This window comes from Lichenostomus cassidix, chromosome 3 (assembly GCF_008360975.1).
Source record: "Lichenostomus cassidix isolate B80296 chromosome 3, HeHo_3.0, whole genome shotgun sequence".
In the NCBI taxonomy this organism is placed as follows: domain Eukaryota; kingdom Metazoa; phylum Chordata; class Aves; order Passeriformes; family Meliphagidae; genus Lichenostomus; species Lichenostomus cassidix.
The window spans coordinates 11,632,690-11,656,321 of record NC_139483.1 but is presented as its reverse complement, the minus strand read 5'-3'; the positions used below and the strand labels follow the sequence as shown (position 1 = coordinate 11,656,321).

The window sequence follows — 23,632 nt, the reverse complement described above, 5'->3', positions numbered from 1 at the left end:
GATTACTGGACTGTCTCTCACCAGTAGGCAAGGACAGGATTGTCTCCCTTTTTTTGTGCTTCTCTCTGCAGCAATGTTCTGCTCTGTATGCATGACCTCTATGGCTTATTCATAGATGTCTGAGCATGAGTTTGGTTGTATTCAGAAACATTTTGTTGAAGATGCATTTTTTTTTTTCTGCTGTTCTCCATTTCTATGAAGAAATAAGGAGTGGTTGCTTCTCAAGCAGAGATGAGGCTTTATGGGGCTTTGTCCATTGAGCCAACAGGACAAAAAAGGAAACGTAAACGGCGGAAATGCAAAGGGCAGGTTGTCAAGTAGTTTGTCACTCTTATGACAGTTATCTGAGAGAAATTACAGGAGGCCATTTGGTTTCCAGGGCTCAGAGCTATTTGGCTACATAGGTCCTGCAGCCTCTTTTCAAGTCTGGTGGCAGCTCAGGAGCTGGCTTTTTTGGTGTGCTTGTTGCTTCTGTTGCAATACAGATTTTCTTTAACCTTGCTGCCTGTTTCTGATTGAGATGAGATTATATGCATTTTTTTCCCCGCACCAAACATCCCAGGCTGGACTTGAACCAGTAATTGTTCTGTCTGTGGAGTATTTATTATTAGAAGCATTTGCCAGTAGCCAGCTTACTCTGGCAAGCTGAGCACAGAATGCACAATTACTCATTGCAGGTTTGAAAAATTGCTATGAGCATTGACCAAGTCACATAAAAAATCTACTTTTCCAGTACTTTATTACAACTATGAATAGAAAATTATTTTTACATTAAAATATGGCATAAGATTCGTGATGCTTTTTTATAGAAACAAATTCTGACCATATGCATTCCATACTAGGAAATTGTCCGAATCCAGTTACTTGGCATAGCACTGGCAAATGAAGGATCAAAGTATAAATGTGGTTTATTACAATGAATCTGTCCCAAAGAACACATTTTGAAGTTTTGGTGTGGGGTTTTTTGGAGTGTTTTTGTTATTGTTTGTATTGAGGGTTTTGTTGGTTTTTAGCGTTTTTTTCCTGACACGACAAGCTGGTGTAAAATCTAAGAGCAAAATGAGAAGGCATGTGCCTAATTCACATAACTGCTCAGCTCCACAGATAGGAAAACTTCTGGATGGGAAGCAATTATTTGCATGTTCTGGGAGAGTGCAGGCAGGTGCTGACAGTCGTGAACTAGGTGGCATCCTTGGCACATGTGGAAATGGCTTTTATAGCGGCAGTCCAGACCAGCGTGTTAAAGCTCTCCATAATTGTGGAAACACCTTTGTTCCTTGGAAACTGACTCACACAGCAGTGAAGAAAGAAATTAAACAGACCATGCTTTGATCTACAAGAATTTTTATGTATTTTTCCAGGATGTTCTTGCATAGACTAAACATCACTGTTGGAAGCAGTGCACAGACTGTGAGGGTACAATATCCCAGGGATTCCTTTGTTGGAGGCTCTTCCTCAGAGGCACCAGCTTGAGCTGTTACAGCATTGCTGCCCCAAGAATTTTCAAAGGAAAATGAGTTGACATCTGTGTGGATTCTTGGTGTGCTTTGGGTGGTGTCATGCAGCAAGAGTCTTATGGAAAGAATAGGCATTTTTCATATCAGCATGGAAGAGAGTGTGCAGTGGATAGGAAGTATGCAATTTGCTGGAATCAGTGCAGTTACCTGCAGAAATTGCTGTGATGCATTCCCAGCCCACACCAGAGGCGTTACAGGAATGGGTAGGAATTACCCTCACCAGTGCAGCTTTAAAGGCTGTGGCCAGGCAGCCTCTGGGACAAGGTGCTGTTGTGGCAGTGACCAAAGGAAAAGGCCAAACATGATAGACCCCAGGACTATGTGTGAGAAAGATGCTCAACAGAAGAAGAGAGATGGTGGGGAAAATGGGAGACAGCCCAAAATGGTGATGGAATAGGGACAGTTGAGGTAAAAACCAGTTCTGCCAAGTAAATATTTAATCACTCTGGCTGGATGGTTTCGTGATAAAGCCCAAGAAGGAACAGAGGCAATAGCTAACCAAATACAAAAGGTATGGATGGCTCCAGAGAATCACAAACTCTCTTTAGAAGGTATTTAGCTATACCAGGAACTTAAATCCCAGTGAAGTCCAGCTTATTGGATGGATGTGAGCACTTGACCCAGTATGTTTTCCATATGCACAAAATCGTGGTGTTCATCCACACCACCTGAAATGCAGGTACATTAAAAACAGGCTGGAAATGAAGTGTTAATTAAGGCCTTCTCTAGGAAATCCAGATCAGAACCTCAGTGGGAAGGTCTGTGTACTGTTCTCCTGTGTTCCTAGTTTGCTGTTAAAGCTTTAGGTAAGGAAAATGGAATATACTAATCTCACATCAAACAAGTAGAGATGATCAGCCACTTTATAAATTACTGACTTCTGAGAATCCTTTGTGATTTTGCATTGGGAATAACTTAAGTATTTGTGCACAGAAATCTATAACCTTGGAGTTTCCCCTATGGCAGTCTGGTTTGTTTTAATTCTGTTAAGTTTGTTATTTGTAATAATGTTGTAGAAGGACAGTGCTGAATGCTTCAAAAGTGTTTTCTTTTCCTTTTACTACATTATCATGTATGCTTAATTAAAAGAAAGGAAGAAGTGTTGAGGAATACACCTAGTGCAGGTAGGTGGGTGTGGAGCTGCAGGTTGTGCCCTGAATAGCAGGAAATGACTGGAGGCCCAGGCAAGGGGCCATGACCTGGTGCCCTCCCTTTGCCAAGCAAAGGGCATGGGGACCTGTAGGGCTGGGTGGCTGGTCCATTCAGAGACTCTGTAGAACCCAAATAAAACAGGAGAAGACTCCAGACCAAATATCCCCATTTAACAAGCGCCAAGTGCAAGGGGCATGAAGAGCACAATGGGAACACAGCCTCTAAGGGCACAAAAGTCTGGTGGTGCCAGTGTGACTCCCAGAGTGGTTCCTGAATGGTCAGACAGGGAAGTTTCCTTAGCCAGCTGTCTGCAGACAAAAAAGGGGTGAGACAGAAGATCAGAGAATGAAAATCTAGATTTGCAGGCAGCAGAGGAAGGATGAGCTTGGTCCCCTGAGCATGCTCCAGCTAGGGGGAAGAGTTCCTTACAAAAATGTGAAAATGGTTACAGAAGGGCTGTAGAGGGATGATTTAAGTGACTAACAGTTGGCATGATTTGTCATGTTTTTGTCAGTCCCGGGAAACCTCTTCTGTGTAACAACAAATAGAATCTCTGTTCTGATCAGCATTGGGCTTGAAGACTGAAAAAATGTTGTCCCATTTAGTCTCATTTAGTCTGATATGACATCAGTGCAGCAAGTGGCATTTGCCCCACTTATGCTAATTTTTATTATGGAAGTGCTTAGTAATATGAAGTCTGCATGGCAAATCTATAAATGCATGAATTTTCCTAGCAAAATACCCTGTCTTCCAGAATTTGAATCAAATTATGAAATCTCTCATCATAAACTATTTTCCTAACCTCTAAATAACTTTTTGACAAGTTTATGTAATACTTGATAACTATGATGACTGTATCTATCGTAAAAATTTTTGAATGGGTAAGATGAACACAGCTTTCTCTGGAGTGGAGATTTGAAATAATTGATCTCAGGCTGTGTGCCTTTTAATAACCTGATATAATAGGTTATAACAAAACCATTGAGCAACAGATGTTACCAGTTTGCTGTGTGCCTGAGTTGTTTGTTCAAGATAAAATCTTGTTGTTTAAGAGTAAGGACTCGAGGAAAGTCCGTTGACCACTCTGAAAACTGACTAGGAATGGCCACATTTGATGGAAGAAGAATAATAGGCTCTACACAAAAGCACTTTCTAGAGAGAAGGGGGAGGATGTGCCTGAGGGAGACATTTTGCATTACCTGAGGATCTGGTCACACTCTGGTCTGGGATCATGTGATAAAAACATACCCCTGTGTTACAAGTGTAGGTTGAGTCTGATATCCTAAGTACAGTCTCTGGTTAGTTCTTGCTTTTTTCTGGCATATTTGTGTTGGTTGCCAGCAGACTACTCAAGCCTTTCAGTGGTGATTTATATTGATTTTGCAGGTACATATAGTTAAGCTGCAGTTAAATGTTCATTGTAAGCAAACCATAATGTTTGCTTGTTAAATTAGTAGAGGTTGAGCTGGTTATGATATCAGAGGGATTTCCTGGTGTTGGATTTAATGCTCTGCTTGTTTCAAAACTTGGAGCAGCTCTGTCAAGGAGATTGGTGGAAGGTAATAGACTTGCCTTTCCAATTCTCCTGCTCCCCATTGTTTTACTTTTACTGCTGAGATGTATTCGGGGAGGATAAGGATCACATAAACCCCTGGCAGTGTAGGCGTGCTTATCTGGTGTGCATTCCTAATGATTTGTTGTCATAATTACCTGTGCTGATTCTTCCTGCAGATGGGGAGGTTTGGCACAGGAATTAATGGTGTGTCTGACTGCTCTGTAATGTGTGTGAATGCTGTCTCTGGTAGTGTGGTATTGTTTGTTTGAGGGTTTTGTTTGATTTCCTCAAGTCCTGTGCTGTTATTTTCACTGTGCAGGCAGTGATAATTCAGTTGGCTGTGCAACTGGGTAGCCATAATAACGCTGTCAAGGTGCATCTGTTACCATGTTTAATATGTATGTTCTGCTCAGTGCAGCCTTGTGTTAGCAGAGAATCTGGACCTGTCTGTCTTGATTGCAGCTTCTTTTGTTTGTTTGCTTTTCCCAGTCACTCCTTCATGGTCATAAACCACTCAAAGATGAAAAACAGTCCCAGCATCTTGCAACCTCACCTTTAGATGTTTTGATTTTTACAGAAGTGAAATGCTGTGAACAGCAAGTCCAGAATTTCTAAGGCTGATGCTCTTCCATGCCTGTGAGAAGAGTATCTCACAGAGGAGACTTCAGGCTGCAGCTATAGGAGCTGACCCTGCTCTCTAAGCAGGGTTTGCTCCAGCAGGGGCAGGAATGAAGGAAGAGATGTGTCTTGAAGGAACAATTCAGAACCTTACGAGCTCCTGCTGTCAGACCTGACCTAGCAGTGTATGATTTGTTTTTCATTGCTGTTGCAAGTTCAGCAGGGAGTATGGTGTAATCCAGGGTTGAGGGGCTGTTAGTCCGGTGCACTGTATTTTTTTTAATCAACTTCTTTCCTGTACTGTCATATGCATTCCTACCCTGATAACAGAATGCTAGTGCATGGTACAATTTATTTATACGAGGGTTTAAGGGGGTTTTTTGTTTGCTTCAATGTGAATGATTTAATTTTTATAGTTGGTATTGCATGTTGGAAGGAGACAGTGTTGGAAAAACAGTGAGGGACACTGAGTGCATGCAGCTACTGCTGCTGTTAACTAAGCCCTAGTGCTCCTGAGCAGTGGCACTTTTTCCCACCCCATCTGTTACATTCATGTTCATGTTTGGAACAGCTGAATTATGCTTAAATTCTATTTACAACTATTTTTTGGTTTTTCCTCCTATTCAGGTATCAGACAGGGAGATAGATCAGATTTCTATACTGCAGTTTATTGGGTTACTTCTTTTGGTTTTGCAGATGTCCAACTTTGTCTCACCCCAAAAAAAGCTGTAGTTTGCATCAATATTCCTTGGCACCTCTGGAATCCACTCTTAAGGTGGATCATGCTCCTATGGTGATTCACAGTGGGGAATTTGGTCAAATTAGAAGGAATTACAATAATATATAAATTAAAAGCATAATTTAGATGTGCTGATGGTTTCTGCACAAGGGTAACTTCATTCCTTCTTTGGCCTCTTGTGAGGGTCCTGAGTTTTTAGGTTAATGTGTTACATCTTGTTATGGATGTAGGTAATGCTTGGCTCATAGGCCTGAGGATGTTTCTGCAGTATTTGTACTGCCTCAGGAACAAAGTTTGGATTTGTGCTGCTACCGTGATCTAAAACAGATTGAAATTTGTTTTGTGCTGTAATTAAATTGGCATTTGGTTTGGCTACGTTACTCTGGTTGTACTAGAGCATATCTGTAAACTTAGTTCTGTAATTCCATATTGCCAAATGGCTGCTATTCATGGTACTGCCCAGGAGGATTTTATTCTATTTCAAAGCCAGATTCCTTTAAATAACAGACATGATATCTTTGTGCACATATATTAAAATTTTGATAAGGGAAAGTGGAATAATGCACCAGGGAAAAAGTGGAATAGTGCACAACTGTACCTTGCCTGGCTTTGAGTGCTGGTAGACTTTCATGCTCAGTCTCTCCTTTAAAATTATTCCTTGGGATTAGTTTCCACCACGAGTCACCAGACTGAAATCTTACTATGCGTGTGCATTGCTAAAGTGATGTGAAGAGAGTAGGAGTAGGGAGGGGATACTTATTTCTGTGTGTTCAAATTTGGGTGGGGGTTATATTTTTGTAATGTTGAAATTTTGGGGCAGTCTGTAATTAACCAACTTTTCTTTAAATATCAGAAGAAAAGCCAGCCTTAACTGAGATTTTTGCAGGGGTTCTCTGTCCTTTGTCTCCTGCAGGGATGTGCAGGGAGGTTGTGTGCTCCACGCTCACTGGTAGCTTAGGGATGGCCAGTTCAGGTGTTCTGGTGAACATAAAGGAGCCTGGGATTGGCATTCCACTTGCTCATTAGAAGAAGAAGCACAAATGTTTTGCTGCCAAACACAGCAGGTGCTTTCTCTTCCCTGTTTCTTACCTCAGTACCTGATGATTGAAAGCACAGCTACCCCATACAGATGCAGGAGTCTTTCAGTGAGAATTTGGAACATTTTTTGCAGCACCTTTCTTCTGAATCCCTCTAATACCCAATTTCTTATTATTTCTCTTCTATCATTTTGAATGTCCTTTAGCAGATGTTGGATTGAGCATTTCTCAGCAGCCCTCTTGCTGAGTTAGTCTGCTGCTCTTTTTCTTCCATGTAGTTATCTTCTGTATCTAGAATGAAATCTTCTTTTGTGAAGATTTTTATAAGATCTCTTTGAGATCTTTTGTTCATGTTTTCTTTGATCATCCTTTGTCTTGCACTTTTGACATACTTCTGTCTGCTGCTTCCTTGTGCACACTGCATGCTGGCCACTTCCTAGCCTTCTCTCTCTGTTCTTTTATTGTTAGGGAATGAGTTCTTTTCTCTACTTGAGCTCATAATTAACTGGTGACTTTTTTCCCTTTTTTGGACCTGAACAAGTGTGATGGTTGAGTGACCAGCTCTAGTATTTTTTTAAAATTTGCTATTTATGTTGTTAATCTAAGTCTGCAACCAGAGTGCTACAGTAAAACTCATTTTTAGAAAGGAAAATATTCATATTTTGGGGGAAGGACAATAGAAATGCCAAGATCCATGCTTAGTGAAAGACCCGGCCTACTTCTAAAGCCAGTAAAATATCTGAGGAAGATCTTTTATTAGGCCTGTTCCATTCATTTTCTTCTAGGAAAGCGGACTTAATGTGTTTCTGAAAGTAATTTTTGTAGAAGATTTATAACAGAAAAACCTTGAAATTAATATCAGCATAGGCTATTTGCAGCTCCATATAAAGGCAGGAGAAAGGGGCAAGATAACCACAGGCACATGTTATCTCTCTGCATTTTAATTTGATCATCTTTAGCACTGTTTGTATGGTATGAGGAGGACTAATTTATACGTGGCTGAAGCCTTTTCTAAAGATCCCCATCTTCTCTGCCTGGCTGTTCATTACAGTGATGTGTCTGTAACCCTGGCCTTGTACAGGCCTTCTACCCTGTTCAGGCTTTTTGGGCTTATTGAATGCAATACCTGGCAAACCTTTCTGATTTGTGTTGGATGTCATCCAGTGCAAGCCATAAAAACTGCCGAGGTAGCAGCTGCTCTGCTAAAGCAAGGCCTTTTTGCCTGGTAACAGTAAAAGCCCTTGCAGCATTTTGGTGTTGGATTCTCTTTGCCTTCTTGACTGCCAAGCCCAAGAGCACTGGATGGTGTAGCTGGTGATTGTCACCCTTTATTTTGTGCTGCTGACTTGGAGCACGGATGTGTTTGTCAGGTTATGCATGGAGTGAGCTCAGATGGTTGCAAGGTGAGTTTGCCTTCTTTCCTAAGAGGCTGGTTCTGGTTTAGTCATAAGCAAAACCTGTGGAAATGTAGCATGTAATACTGTGAGCTGTAATAATTTTGTCATTTGTCCCCCTGCCCCTTTTTTCCCCCCCAGATAAATGGCTCATTTAAACTGGGAGCTACTGAAATACTCTCTGGCTGGCAAATGCAGTGCCTAGCAGCAGTCATCAAGGACGAACCAAACATGAGTGGTGGAGGGGAACAGGTCGACATTCTCCCGACCAACTACGTGGTCAAAGATCGCTGGAAAGTGGTGAGTAGCTCTGGCTTTAATGGCCCAAACAGACTTCCTCTTCCTCCTCCTCCTTCTCCTCCTCCTGGAGTAGTACAGCAGCTTCCCTACTTAATCCTGGCGTCTGGCAAGCAAAAGTGGAGTGGTATGATTTGACATGTTAGCAAGATACTTCAGGAAAAGAAGGGTTTTAGACTGGTATTTTCAGAGTATTAAACCTGCCAAGGAGTTTTAGGTAGAATTGAAATGTTGCAGCAGACTGAGTAATGTTTTAGTAGGAAACTTATCAAATTACTGTGGCAAAGAATACTCTAGACATGTCTGTAAATGAATTGCATTACAGTAAAATAATGTAAGCTCAAGTATTTTGGGTTGGAATGTCAGCTACTTCATGAAAATCCATGATTAAGCAGCTGGTTCAACTTCTGTGTAAATTTATTAGGATACTTCTTAAAATTATATCATCATGTGTTAAAAGTTTTGGTTTCTCATGGGAAAACTATCTCATCCGTTGTGCAAGCTGGACACGCTTTGCTTTTAAAGTGCTGAAAAAACATTTAAATCCCATGTGTGCCATTGTCTCAATTTTTAGCTGAGATTACCAGCACTCTCTGAATCATTAAGCTCCCAGCAGAAGCCTTGCTAGTCTGAACTATAAGTTATTTGCAGTCAGTTGTTCTTCATGCTGACTGGCTATGGTACAGTGGCCTTTTGAGTTTTGGAGTAGAGTGTGGAGAGCAGAGGACCAAAGAAACTTGGGCCTCTAAATGCACTTCAGTTCCAGGCTGTGGATAGGTTATTTTTCAATAGCCCCCATCAGACAAAACGTTATCCTTTCATTAGACTTGACTTGTGCTTGTATCTCTTTGTTGACCTAGGCAGTTCAACAGTGTTCTGTTCTTGTTGCTCCCCATTGCCTGTCTTTCTTCACTTTGTTCCAGTTTTCTCCACAGTCTTCACTTTTCTGTCTGGCCTATTGCTGAGCAGCCTATTTATATTGAAGCAATTCAAATTGCTTTTCATTCTCCTTGCTTCTTGAGAGCAGATGGAGAATCTCAGTTTTCTCTGTGATTAGGCACTAAAATGGAGACAACCTCTATGCTCCTCCCAAAGCTTTCTGTCACAGCTGAAGGAGAGCTTTGCTGTGCTCCTGCAGCTCTGGACTGGAGCACATATACTTGTTTTGGAGGGATGATCCATGTGCAGATTAACTGACATACAGAATTTGAAGCATGCCCTGTGCTTACCAGTGTCTCAGAAAACACTAGTTGCAGCTTTTATCTATCTCCTTCTGCCCAAATGGAAATTTCCCCAGAGTCTAAAATTTGGTCAGATTGGTGCATGTGCATTGCAAAGCTGAATTTCAGCGCTCTCCTGACGCCTTTGCTTCAGGTGCTTGATTGGTAATATTCATTCTTCCCTACAATGAGGAAGAACTTCTTTATATTGAAGGTGGCTGAGCACTGGAACAGGCTGCCCAGGGAGGTCGTGGAGTCTCTCTCTCTCTGGAGACATTCCAAACCTACCTGGATGGGTTCCTGTGTCATCTGCTCCAGGTGACCCTGTCTTAGCAGAGGGGTTTGGTTTAGGTGAACTCCAGAGGCCTATTTCAATCCTAACAATTCTGGGTTTCTCTGTTCTCTTTTACCTTGGGTAACTTTAGCTTGTACCATTCTCTGTCAATCTTGGAGTTTCTCCTTCATAGACAGGAGTGCTAAAACTTCTGTAAATGTTGAGATTATTTTTGTAACCAAGTCTAAACAAAGTAACTTCGTTCTTGGCAACAGTAGAACTCTTAAAAGCGCCAAAAATTCCAAATAAAGTCTGAAATATGCTCAGTGATGGTCACAGGGGAACATTTCAAACCAATTTTAAAGTTGATAGAGACGCTAAATGTGGGGTTCAGTGCTTCACTCTTGGATGAATTTCTGACTGGGACCTGCTAGAAGCTCTACCCACAAATTCTGCCTTAGAAAAGATAGAAATGTGCAGCTGTATTGTCAACAACAACTACCTCTAACTAGAGGAATAACCTTTAATGTTTTTGAGTGTCTCACAGTACCCTTAAATACTGCAGTGAGGTCATTGCCCCACTTGAAGGCTCTGAGAAATGACATGCCTTGCTTAAGGCTGTAAATCGCAATGAGAAATCCTTTTCCCCAGCTCTCAGTAGAGCTGGGAATTTGACCATCACCTCACTTGTGCACTGTGAGCCTTCCTTGAACAATCATTCAGCCCACCAAAAAAAAAGTGCAAAGTGCAGACCCTTTCCTTTTAGGCAGGCCTTCTGTGCCTTCCCTTTGCTTTAAGCTGGTGTGGGACCAGTCAGAACCACAAGCTGTGTGGGGTTTGGAGTAATCTGGAAAAACTGAAAATACTTCTGGTAGCCCAAAAAAATGGATAGCATAAGATCAAGTTACACAGGAAACAGGAACTGTACCTTAAAGTGAGCATACAGCTGTAATATCAGTAGTAGCATTTTTTTGCTTTATCACAGACCTTTCTGAATGTAATCCAGAATGTGCCAGCTGTATGGTCCAAGCTTTGCTGTGGGTGATGGATCCTGCTCAAGCAGGCATGTGGCATATTTATGTGATGCTGGGGTGCAACTGCCAGAAAGTCTTTTGTGTAATTTGTCCTCCCAGTGTCTCTGACTGTCTCTGGCTGGGCATCTGCTTGAACCTTGTAGCTCTTAGCGCTGGCATATTTCCATTATTGAGCCAATTGCTAATTTTAGATTGGTGTAATGTATTCCTTGAATTCTTTTCCTCCTCTCCTCCTTTCTGCTGGCTGACAAAGCTTTGACAAATGAAGATGCTAGTTCTCTGCAGTTAGCCTTTTGGTAGTTCATCTTCCTGTCACTCGAAGTCAGTAAAGTTTGTCTGTCTGACAGCAGTAAAATTTTTGTTCTTATTTATGAAAAAAGACATGGACAGGGTGTGCTTATGGTTTTTATCAAAACTTGGAGACTTAGAAGTATTCTCTTGAGTCATCATTCTCTACTTGCAGATATTTTTGATGCTTTGACTAAATGAAATTTAGACAGTACTGGAAACACATGACTTTTGCTGATACCCCAGAGGGTCTACATCCACATGTGCTCTGAATGATGTGAACAGCTTTGTTCAGGGAGGGAACAAAGTCAAACATAACTTGTACTTGCTTTGAACTAGGTATGGATGTTAAAGCTGCATTGATGTATCTCTTTATTTCACGTAGATGCCTTTTACTGGGGATTCACAACTGACACTTATTAGCAAGACAGAGTTGGCAGCTCCTGCACTGAGCTTTGAACACAAGTGATGACTCGTGTACGTGTGTATGTTCTTTTGCTAGGTGCAATTCATGGTTTGTTTTCTTTCAGGTTTCTGAGCTTCTTGAAGTGAAGTTCTTCTGTTTATTTTGGAAACCTTGCTGCAAGCCCCCCAAAACTTTTGTGGATTCTTCACCTTGTCTTGCTCTCAAAGGCCATTTATGATTCCAAGAGGGAACATGGGACAAGGAAGGTTCTTTGTCAGACTTGGGGCCTGTTTTGGTCTCACTCTGAATTGCTTTTAGTGGGCTTTGACAGATCTTCAGATGATTTAGAATGTAGCTGGTTGAGTTCTTGATGGGTGTATAAGTTAATGCCTGTTTTACATGAGGTCATTTCCCTTGAAATCAGATCCAGTCCTCTTAAGCAAGCTGAGTGGACTCTGGAGAGTTTGGTGAACATAGGTCAACTCTTCCTCAGCTATTAAGTCAGATGAGGCCTACTGGCCATTTCTGGATGAAGTACCCCATTGAGTTGGGCTGCAGGAGTTGCAGGCTTGACTATACAAGTGCTCTTAAAAGCCAGTCACAGTGGTCATTGTTTGGCCTTGTCAAGTCTTTGAAGCCTGTGGATGACAGCCTTGACCTTGGCTGAGTTCACTAAAGGTCACTGTCTTTTCACTTGGTCCTTTGCTCTGGATTTAGAGCACACATTCCTGTTCCTTCACATTGCCACTGATCCCAACACTGAACCACTCCTGCTTTGGTCCTGGAATGTTATCCTAGGAAGTTCTTGCCTTTATATAATATCCTTGGAAGGCAGACTTAGTTTAGAGCAGCGGTGTCGTATATGCTTCTGGAATGAAAGATTAAATTTGTATTCAGGCCTATTTTTGGTTGGGGTTGTGTGTTGCCTTGGTTTTTTGAACTGTGTCTCTGAAAGTTCTGATTTCTGCATAGTGAAAAGGCTGTGTGTTGTTTTTATTTTGGAGGTTTTTTTTAGTAGGCTCTGGAAGATTGTGCTACAAAAGTCTTTTTCAGGATAAATCAAATATATTTCAGAATATTTACAGGAGACTTTGAAGGGAGCCATCTGTATCCTGTGTAACTACTGATTGTGTGTGTCCAAGACCAAATACCTCCCTGTTTGATCAGATGAGCTGTTCACTTGATTCCACAGCCTGGAATAGACACCTGGACACCCAGCTCACAGAGGGACTCATGCAGTTAGGTGGAATGAATCCTGTTGGCATTGGCAGCCTGTATCCCAGTCTTAATAGTAAGTGGGCTGGTAGAAGGTAGGAAACAGGACCAGAAGAGAATATTCCCAGGGCAGTGTGGCTTTACATGGGCTGATGACTCCTGGTTACCACTTAGGTGATTCTAGTTAGGTGTTTGATTCTCTTTCTGACTTTGTGTTTGCAGTTTTATTATTGGTTTGGTTTTGGTTTTTTTTATTGGTATATGCCCAGCTCTCCTTTCTGTCCAACAGAAGGCTGTGCTGAGTTCACCTTAGAAAGTGAACTCCCACAGAGCACGCCGGCAATAAGGAAACACATGTCATAAGCCCCTGACCTCAGCCAAGACCTTGAGTTACAACAACTTTCTCTGCAACAAAGGAAAGGAAATGGCTGCTGATGGCCTCTGGACATTACCGAAAAATTAAGAAGAATGGCAGTGCTTGTGGTAATGTTGAATAGATGGTACCATCTGGTGTGCTGGGAAAAGTATGCCAGAGAATAATTTCCATAGGGGTGTGAACAAGAATGCAAGGAAGCAAAGGCAGCTTTCACAGCCTTCCATTGGATGGAATGTGTGTATAAAACCAGTTTTCTGATTCAGCAGAAGTTCGGCTCTTGATCTCATGTAACCTCACATTTGTTTCTCTATAGAATTTTATGTGTCCTCCAATTTGGCTGTTCTGCCAGGTGTGCAATCTCAATATTTTACTTTTTTTCCTGAACCTGCACACATTCTGATGCACACATTACTTTGCTTTATCTGAGGTAGAAGTTGTAGCCTGTCCTTAGTTTTTCCAGACTCCTAATCATTTTTTTACTCCTAATTCAGTGAGAGCCTCTAGAGCAAGGTGCTCAATACTGTGCATTATACATGACTAGACCTTCTTACAGATCATATCCTAGTCATATTGCTGTGGTGTTCCATTGATATTGTAGTACCTTTGCATTTTCACAACTGTGTTGGACCATCAGAGCTGTTCCTGTTGAGCCAATGAATGGAAAGGGACCGTTATGCGTGTCTGTGTTTGCTCAGCAATATTTCTCCCCAGATCTGTTTCTTGAATTAATCTACACAGTGAGATGTTTGGGTAGCCTATATTTTTTCTCCATCCCAGCTATGCTGTCATATATTTTTTTACCATTGAGTTTTGCTCGTTATGTTACATTTTCTGACTGAGAATTTTTTAGTCTTCCTCAAAGTCCCTCCAGATCCCAGCTAACCTTTTTGCCTTAGCTTTTGCTGTCCCTTTCCCTTTCTCATTAATATATCAGACAACAGAAGATCTTGTGTACTGAATCCTGAGGTATCAGCTGACATGTTGTTGCTATGCTGAATGTAGCACTGTTTTGAAAGAAAGATTTTTAATAGCCAGCTCAGTTAGTGTGAATTTCCAAGTGGAAGTAGGGCTGCACTGTAATAATTTATGAATAATCTGTGGTGACCTAGTTATTGGGCTGTTTACTGTGTGAATATGCCTGTTTAGCCCCATGGAAGGTCATGAGGAAAAACAGCAAGAGGTTGCTCTGGACAGCAACTTCCAAAGGGTTATCAAGCAATAGCTTCAGAGAGAATAGTCAGGCTGTTAATATGGAAGTGACTGCCTTCTTCACATGGAACTATTTTTCTTGACCTGGGAGCCGGAAAAGCAAATTATTTGGGTCGCCTTTGGGATGAAAAAACCCTGCCCTTGATAGGCAGGGCCCTTTGTTCAGCAAACTGGACAAATGCACAGGACAGGCCTTTGGTGGTGCAGAAGACACTAAAATACCATCTAAACCTCATTAAACATTGTATAAAATCCATGTTTGACTATCTGTCTGGCCAAAACTTCTTTTCCTCTGTAAGTGTTACTGCTGCTGTTGGAAGGAAGTGGTAGTTAGGTCTTCCAGGGCAGTTGTTAACAGAGCGAACACAAAATGCTGAAGGGAAGGGCTGCACCTGGGCTCAATGGACAAGTCCTAAGCAGATCAGGGGAGTCCTGATCTATCTCTGCTGTAATACTGAATTTCCTCCTGGGCAGCACAGTAGGCTTTAAATATATCTAAGAGAAACAAATATAAAATGGTTTTCCTGGCATAGACATTGACACTTGCAACACATGAGGAGTCTGCATTATACGTGGTTATATATAACTATATGTACATATGCTGTCAAGTCTCAGCAGAAGGAGAATCAAGGAATCACCTTCTAGGAAAGGCAGAGGATCCTGACTTGCTCTCTGAATGAGAGGCTACTCTGGAACAGGCAATCTGTCTCTAGTAGGTACATATCAAACATGCTGAAACTTTGATCCCTTCAGCTTTGAGCTTATATCAACTGAAGTGGTGAAATCGTATTGTGAAACAGTCTTTAATTCTGCTCAGAGACACAAAAAGCGTAATTTGGTTAGGCTTCAAACTGAAAGAACAAAGCTGTACTGGCGGCTTGTACACAACTGTTTTGAGGTAATGCAGTTGGCAGTTCTCTGAAATGTGGCACTGAAGTAACTTCACTATCAGAGCAAGTAAAGCATCTTGTAAAAGATTCCAGTGGATGTTTTGTTCTGTGTTTAAAATTCTTTGAATGAGATGTAAACTTCATTTAACTTATTTCTTGAAAGCATTAGTTCCAACTACCATGGTTAGGTTTTGCTGCAGAGATATATTTGTTGGGAGGGAATGACAGTTTACATCTACCATGGCCTGGATAGTGGTTCTGCTATGTCCTTGAGGAGGGTCTTTCCTTGAATTTTGGCAAGAACATCATGGAAGCAATAAGCATTATCATTTGCTTTTAAAAGTATCACCTGTCATTGCTTGCTAGGCTTGTTCTGTGTTGTTACAGCAAGGAATTTATACATAGCACAGTCAAGTGGGTAGCTGGACTTTTGCCAAGCTGTGCAGTGAAGGGATTCAGGCACAGCACAGATTGGGAGCTGAGCTTGTTCTCCCTACACAGTCGAGGAGCTGGCTTTCTGAGAGCCAGCTTGATGTTCATTCTTGTGTACATTGTACCAAAACCTCTTTGTGTTTTTCCAGCTGAAGAAGATTGGTGGAGGTGGCTTTGGGGAGATCTATGAGGCGATGGATTTGCTGACCCGTGAGAATGTGGCCTTGAAGGTAGAATCAGCCCAGCAGCCCAAGCAAGTTCTCAAGATGGAAGTGGCCGTCCTGAAAAAGCTGCAAGGTAAGGCAAAAAGCCCTTTGGAAATGCTACAAGTCGCTGTGTGTGTTGACCATTAGAATCCAAAGTTGCAAATAAATGGTTTTTGTAGTTTTCTCTTTAGCTTCCATCTATATGTGTTGTCATGTTAAGTCATTCAGCTCAGAAAGTTGTTACATTCTGCAGCCCAAGTGAGTACCAACAACAGGGACTGTTTTGTTTGCTAGGGTATAAGGACAATGGGGAGACTTAAACTGAGCTATTGGTACACTGATATCACCAATCTAGTGATACTGATTTGAAAATAAGGCATAGAGGAAGCAGCATCTGACTGAGAAATGAGGTTGCCTCCCAGAGGACCTGTAAGCATGAATCTCCAAGTAAAATGGTTGACTAGTAGAGGAGTGCAAGAAGTGGATAACAGGAAGTATAGGGAAACTGACTATTAGCTAATATTTCATGTACCTCACTGTCCTGAAGGCAAAGTGATGTGCCTATTCTTTATTAAGGGTGCAAGGGAGCTGTCTTAATGCAGTTGTTCCTGGCTGAAGGAGGGGACCTTCTACTAAAGGGATTGCTGTGGGGGGATTAAACAGGGAGTTTCCAAATTTGAGGAACTGAGAATTCCTGTTTGCTGAAAGGCATTGTGCATGGATTTCCTTGCTAAGACAGAAGCAGCTATTGCCAGGTACAGTTTATATGTTACACTATAATATGCACTTGAAGTGATGTTCCTTTTGTAGGATTCCCACAAGGGCTGAGGAAACACCTTCTGCTGTGGCAGTGGGTAGGATCCTTGTCACCAGGGCTCATGCTTCAGAGATAGTGTTGTGGCCCTGTATTTGTGTCTATACCTTTGCCTTTGTACAAAATCTCCAGAGAGATGATTGAATTTGAGGGTGAGACTCTTGCAGGCCTTCTGAAACAAGTTACTCAATGTTTGTGACAGATTGCCTCTAGGTAAAAGCCAGTGAATTATTTTTGAAGGTCAAATTGTTTCCCACATTTCAGCTCTCCCAAGAGGAGGTCTGATAAGGCCTCTTTTGAATACTCTGGATTGTAATAGATGCAGCTGAGCTGTGTAAAGGAGAAATCAGCCCAGGTCATTATGAGGAATCTTGTTGATTTGTGAAAGGCCTGGATGCACAAGCTCCCAGAGAACAGCAGAGCAGATGTCTGAGGTCTGAAAACACTGCAATGAAGGCAAGCAAGGCTGTGATTGAGATTTTTAGATTTGGTTGTACACTTGAAACTGCTCTGAATTGAGTGAGAGTGTAGAACAATGGGTTGTAGAGTACCAAGAGACAATGCTGTCATGCTGACCAGTACCAATAGGTGCTGCATCCAGGACAGGGAATGCTTGAAAAGCATGACCTGAAATCACCAAACCAGGACTAGCATCAGAAAATGTGCAAAGTGTAGACTAGTACAAGTGTTTATTTCGGAAAGATTGTTGAGAATACCAAATGCTTGAAAAAAACACCCACATTTGTGCACAGTATGATGCTAGTAACAGGGGAGAGGGAGTAGTGGTGTGTGGAAGTAGGAAAAGCCCCTTGGCAAAGCAGTTAGTAAATATTCAGGGAAGGGACAGAAAAGACAGAAACAGAATTGGCTGTGCATCAGCTATCCTGCAAGTAAGAATGACACATTACTTCAGCCATGTTTTTACAAATCAAGCTGTTCTGTGAGGAATTTCGCTTTTTTTGGTTGAAGGTTAATCCCCAAATGCTTTACGGAAATAAATGATAAAGTTAAAATAAGAAATTGGGTTGAGAGCATGGGGAATCGTGTATTGTGTATGTTTTCACTGTGAGTGTTGCAAAGAGGTGAGAAACATTTCAGAAAGGGAGATGCTGCCTTTTTCCAACGGTGGGTGGAGTAAGTTGGTGGTATTACTATAGGTATATAGTCAGTTCATGGGTTTCCAGGTGAAAAGCATGAGAACAGTGTTGTCTAAAATTCCTCTATACTTTCCTGGGAAAATTGAACATTGCAGTCCCTCGTAAATGGTGCGGCTTTATTGTTTTCTGTTTAGGTATCACACCAGCCTTGAAGGACTAGTGAGCTGCTGCTCCTTTGAGAGCTGGTGATAAGAGTCTTGCAAGTTGCTAGAGTTTGACAGAATTTGAGACAGAGAAGGTTAGCCATTGGCCTGTACTGCAGACCTGCCTCAGGACCTGGTTTGGGTGCAGCCTGACCTTGGAGTGCAGTAGCTCCTGGTTGGTGTGGACTGCATGCTGTTGCCAACAGTTAGACTTTCTGGGACAGTTTGTGAAATAGCCACATCGGGAGCACAGCTTCAGGTAGGTCCCTCACAATGTCTTTCTGCACCAGCAATCCACACAGAACAGCTGGGGACCTAATCAGGTAATGACCCTTCTAGAGAGTCTCTGTGTCTTCTAATAAACACCATGTGTAGTTTTCTGCTGTGAGGATGGTCACATGCTGGAGCAGGTTACCCAGAGAGATGGTTGTGTCTCTGTGCTTGGAGATACTAAAAGCCCAACTGGATGTGACCCTGGACAACATGCTCTAGCTGTCTCTGCTTGCAAAGGGGCGTGGGCTAGATGATCTCAAGAAGTCCCTTCCAACACAAATAGTTCTGAGATACTCGAGATTGGCTGTGTGAGATCACTGCAACTTTGGTATCTCTTACCTGTTCTGTAGAGTCGTTGTGTTCTGCTCATACTTGATCTGCTTTTTCTGGTTGTGTAGTGCTTTCTCTGTGTCTGTTAAGATATTAATATGCTTCCCAAAGGCAAAGTTCTTTCTAACTTGAATTGTTACTTGCAAGGATCAGAGATCAACTTCTGACCAAACTTCCAAGTCTGTTCAATGTCTTGGGTCTGTGAAACACTAGCAATGGTGCCCTTTTATGCTTTGGGTGAAACACAAATGAGAAATCAGCTTACAGTGTTTCTTGCTCAAGTAGGTGATGTACTGAAATTCTCAGTTGTCCTGTTACTGCACCTTTACCCAAGAAGTTTTTAGCAACATTTTTGTCTTTTTCCATGGACTGTGTTAATCAAAATCAAAACCCTCAGAATTGCTGCAGAATATTTCTTTGTTCAGGCTGGACTTGCAGGGCTCAGGACATTCTGTCTGCTGCTACTCTATCTGGCCAGTTCTAACCAGAGCACCACAAGATAGCTTTTTGTTTTAATCCTTGTGAAGCATGTTTGGCTTACATTGTCTTGTTGCTCCTAGAGAAGCTAGTAGGGAATTACACTACTAAGGTTGAAAATCTTACTAATAACAAATTCAGAAATTGTTTCAGGGATAGTTTGGGGCACATCTGCACTGTGAATTTGTGCATGAATGCAGCTTCAGAGGTCAGAATACTATTTTAGTGCTAAGCCCTCATTCTCTTACCTTAGTAATTTTAAAACTGTCTTTAAGTGAGGTGTGCGTGACTGTACCATTTGCACACAATTTTAACCTATTGGGATTTTCTGCTTTGCAGTCAAGCATTTTGAAACCAAGCCTAAGTTGCACTGGCAAAACACTTCCTGCAGATTGTCTCCAGCAACGAAGGTTGCTGGTTTAGTTGTATCTGCCAGTGTTCTGCTGTGTAGACAAGCCTTGGGATCATGTACTTAAAAAGTAAATGGAAATAAGACCTGTATGGCTGAGTGAATTAATAACTTGCATATCCAGAAAGCAAGAAAGGCTTTGGGTGGGTTTTCTGTGTTTTAGCCTCTTAAGCAATGTCTCCATTAGTGAGCAGTGCAGTACCTGCAGACCAGTGGATAGAAGCAGTGCTTAGGCCTGTACATTTCCAGCAGATATGGTTTGGGGATTTCACACTATAAACTTCATGGATTTGGGGCATTTTGCTTTGGCTTAGTTTGCTTTGGGTTTTTTTAATCTGCCCTCCTGTCTGAGGATCCATTTGTTGGTTTGTACTCTCCTTTAGGATTTGGGGAGTACTTGGTGTGCTCCTGAAATGGAATTTCGTAGTCTGTTTGCTCAGAAAACCTTACATGACTCAAAGCCAATCTTGGAACACTGACACATGGTAGTTGTGATGATTTAAGGGGGCTTTCTTTAAAACCTCATTGCTTTTATACACCAGGACTCTGAGGCTTATGTTTTTTTGAATCATGAGGAGAAAAAATGGGATGGTTTTCCATCATTGAACACATGGAAGGAAGAGTACTATCACATCTGGATGAGCAGATGCTTTTCCATCTCTTCAGTGCTTTTCTAACCCTTTGAAATACAAATGGACAGCAACCTGCCTGCTCTCACTGTGATTTTTTTCCCAACCCCAGATTTGCTGTGGAGCATTATTGAGGTGGCAAAGGAGCATCAGCACTATCTGGACTCAGTTTCCCATCTATGAGATCTTTGAGTTTAATCAAAATGCCATGTCTCTGTGAGAACAGCTCTGGCGTAGCTTTTGAAGTTATTGGCTTGGGCTGTCTCTGTCAGTCTGCCTTAACTGCAGAAATTGTAAACCAGTATCCCTGATTAAATCCAGTGGGCTGCTGCAGAGAGGGGTGTGGAAACTATCTTAGGTGCCAAACCAGGAATTGTGTTCTCTCTGAATGCTCAGATGGGGCTGTGTGAGGCTCAGAAGCAGATGCTTTGAATTCAAAAGTATTCTCCCTGTCCTTACCCACTTCTTGATATGTCTCTCTGGGTGCACCCTGGGGACTTGTGAGACCAGGACACTGCAAGAGGATCTCTCACAAGGAGTACACTTCGTATGCCTTCTGGTCTCTAAAACATGGATGTGGCCACAACATTCAGTTTCCTCTGCTGGGATTCTCTTTGGAGCAGCCTAGCAGATTGTAATTTAAAATGGCCAGATTATTCTGGTGCTGAGCACTGTTTTCTGTTCATCTGCAGTGGCAATGTTGCCCTGGTGTGAGGCTACAAGGCCCTAAGTATTTGCTTTTGATCCCACTCGGCTGCCAGATATTGCTAAGCTCTCTTCAGTGTGTTGTTTTCTTTGTAAATGCCTTCTTTTCAGCATAACCAGTTTCATTGTGTAGGACTCTGATTAATTTTATTCTGCAGTGCAGAGATCTTCTGCATATTGAGTAGTTGTGCAAGATGCAGCCTGGTCACAGGCAGTGTAGTTTTTGAGTACCTGATTTTGTTACAGCAGATAAAGCAAGTCTGTGCTGCTCATTCCCTCTTTGTTGCCAGGGGTTGGACATATAAGAGTTTACTAGCAAAATAATGGAAGAAAACTGACCTTGCTTTTCTTATTTGCCAGTCCTGGGGGTTTCTTTTCTTACTGCATATGTGAGTTTTTTGTGTTAAAGTGGTACGTTAACTCTGTGATTCAGTTTCCGTTAGTTTTGTAGACACAGTTTATCTGTTTCTACAATATTTTGCTAGATTGATATAACCAAGCTCTCTGCAAAGACTAGAAAGCACAGTAAATTACCCTTGGCAGGCTTTTAGGCTATCACAGGGTGGCAGATTCACAGACTTGCTGTAACTTGAGTCTCTCTACCCAGCACTGCATTTTTCCATGTTGGAAGAGTGTTTGAATGAACTGGCATTTGGACCACATTTTCTGTGCTAACTATGGTGCCATTGGGTGGGGGAAGGCCATGGGATGGCTGAAAAAGGATTTAAACTACACTTTTCTTCGAGACTGTGTTGAATTCTTGCTCCAGCACTATTGTGCCTTGACCTGTGTGGGACCTGTTATCAGTTACTCATCTTTAAGTTGTTAGCCTTGGGAAACAGCTGAAGGAAATTATGCCGTGCAAGGTCAGGCAGTCTTAACATTAGCTGTTTGATATGGAGACAATGACCAGCCTTTTGGGGTTTGTGTCCATTTGTTTATTGATTTATTACAGAAGCACTAGCAAGCTTAACCCAGTTGGTTAAATCCTAGCTGATTACTCTTGAGTAATGTAGTTATTTAAGTCCTGCTTCCAGCACAGAATTTGTTTTCTTTCATGTTCAAAACTCCTTTGTCCAGCTGAGTTGACATGTCCCTGAAGTCAGCTAGTTTGTCTGGCCAGAGATGAAACATGGTAACTGCAGAGGAAAGAAGTATGTGTGAGCCAGCTCTGCCAAGCTAAAGGCAGCATTTCCAAGTAAAGTTATAAGAGGATGGAAATAACTCTCATTTAATTTTCTAGTCCTGATGAATCTTCCATTTCTTTACAATATTTGCGCAGAACTGAATTCAATATCCCCACAATACAGAATCTGTGATAAGCTGATAAACGTGGCACTGACAGGCAAATAAAGGATAGCTGTAGAATGTATATTGTAATGCAGATCATTGAGAAACAACTGCAGCTTTCCAAAAACCAGTGAGAGCAATTGTACAGCTACACATCCATAGCTGAGCATATCATAGAGACCCCAGCAGTGCTAACTGCTCAAGCAAGTTATGTTGTGCTTAGTGACCTAAGCACTTCGGCTTTTCCAAGTGTTTGACACAGATCCAGAAGAAAATTTAGGCTGGCAGGGAGGACCTGTTGAGGTCTCTGGTACAGCCTCATGCTCCAAGCAGAAAAGAAATCAATCTGGTCGCTCTGGGCTTTTATCAGTGAAGTTTTGAATAACCTCCAGAGATGGAGATCCCACAGCCTCTCTGGGCTGCTGTACTGGGATTTCACCATCCTCATGGAGGAAATAGGATTCACACCTAATAGGAGCTTCCTGTGTTGCAGCTCATGCCCAATGCCTCTCTGTGTGCCTCTGTTGTGGGTTAACCCCAGCTGGCACTAAGGACTATCCAGCTGCTCACTCAGCACCTCTGCCCCTGTAGGGTGGGGAGGAGTGGAAAAATGTGAAACCCATGGGGTGAGATGAGAACAGTTTATTAACTGAAATGAGAACAATAATAGTAGTAGTGAAAAGGAAGATAACAAAAAGAAAGAGGGGAATAAAACCCAAGAAAAGCAAGTGATGCACTGCCCTCTGAGCAGTGCCCAGCACATTCCCAAGCAGTGATCTGTGGCTCCTGGTCAACTCACCCCAGTTTTTTATACTGAGCATGACATTCCATGGCATGCAGTATCCCTTTGGCCTGTTCAGGTCAGCTGTTCCAGCTGTCCTCCTGCAAGGCCCCAAGAAACTCAATGAGGCTTTTAACAGGGTTGTTCATGCACTCTGAGTTAGACACATGGGAGAAATACCAAGATGTTCTCAAGAGGTCAAAACAACAAAATAGACTTTACTGGCAGCTTTAGAAAATCAGAGAACTTTGGCAAGAGGTTTAGAGCAGCATTCAATCAACATGAAACACTTCTCAAAGCACTGGCTTAGCCCATTCAACTTCACAAACTCTAAGGTCCTTTGATTTTAAGTTACTCAAAAATTCCGAGAAGAGGGAGTTAGAAAAAGAAGACCATTCCTGTGTTATCAACATTATTCTCACCCTAAATACAACACACACCACTGTACCAGCTACCAGGAGTAAAATGAACTCTATCCCAGCCAGAACTGGGAGAACCTCTCAGAAAAGTCAGGCTCCATCTTCTTGCCACTCTTGTGTTAGGTGGCTCTGACCAGCAGATAGCTTCCCTTCTGTTGCCTTCCTAAAGGCTGAATAAACCCAGTTCTCTGACACCTTTTGTTAATGTTATATTTTCCTTTCCCTGCCACTGCCCTGGTGAGCACTGCTGAACTCGTGTTGGTCTTGTGCAGGAGAAAATGCAAGAATTGTTAAGGTAACAGTAATAAGAGTAACAATTGCTATGAGATTTATGATAATTCATGCA

The 23,632-nt window shown here is 42.0% G+C and overlaps 1 protein-coding gene across 2 annotated transcripts in view; it reads left to right on the top strand.

Annotated features, from left to right (window-relative positions):
- The window catches only part of TTBK1 (tau tubulin kinase 1), a 103,909-nt gene that overhangs the window by 6,874 nt on the left and 73,403 nt on the right, over positions 1-23,632 (top strand). For both annotated transcript variants that reach the window (XM_085054523.1, XM_085054522.1), the window contains exons 2-3: positions 8,154-8,312; positions 15,803-15,950. In XM_085054523.1, coding sequence (XP_084910649.1) covers positions 8,205-8,312; positions 15,803-15,950 — 256 coding nt within the window. In that variant the 5' untranslated portion in view covers positions 8,154-8,204. The remainder of the gene's footprint in view (positions 1-8,153; positions 8,313-15,802; positions 15,951-23,632) is intronic.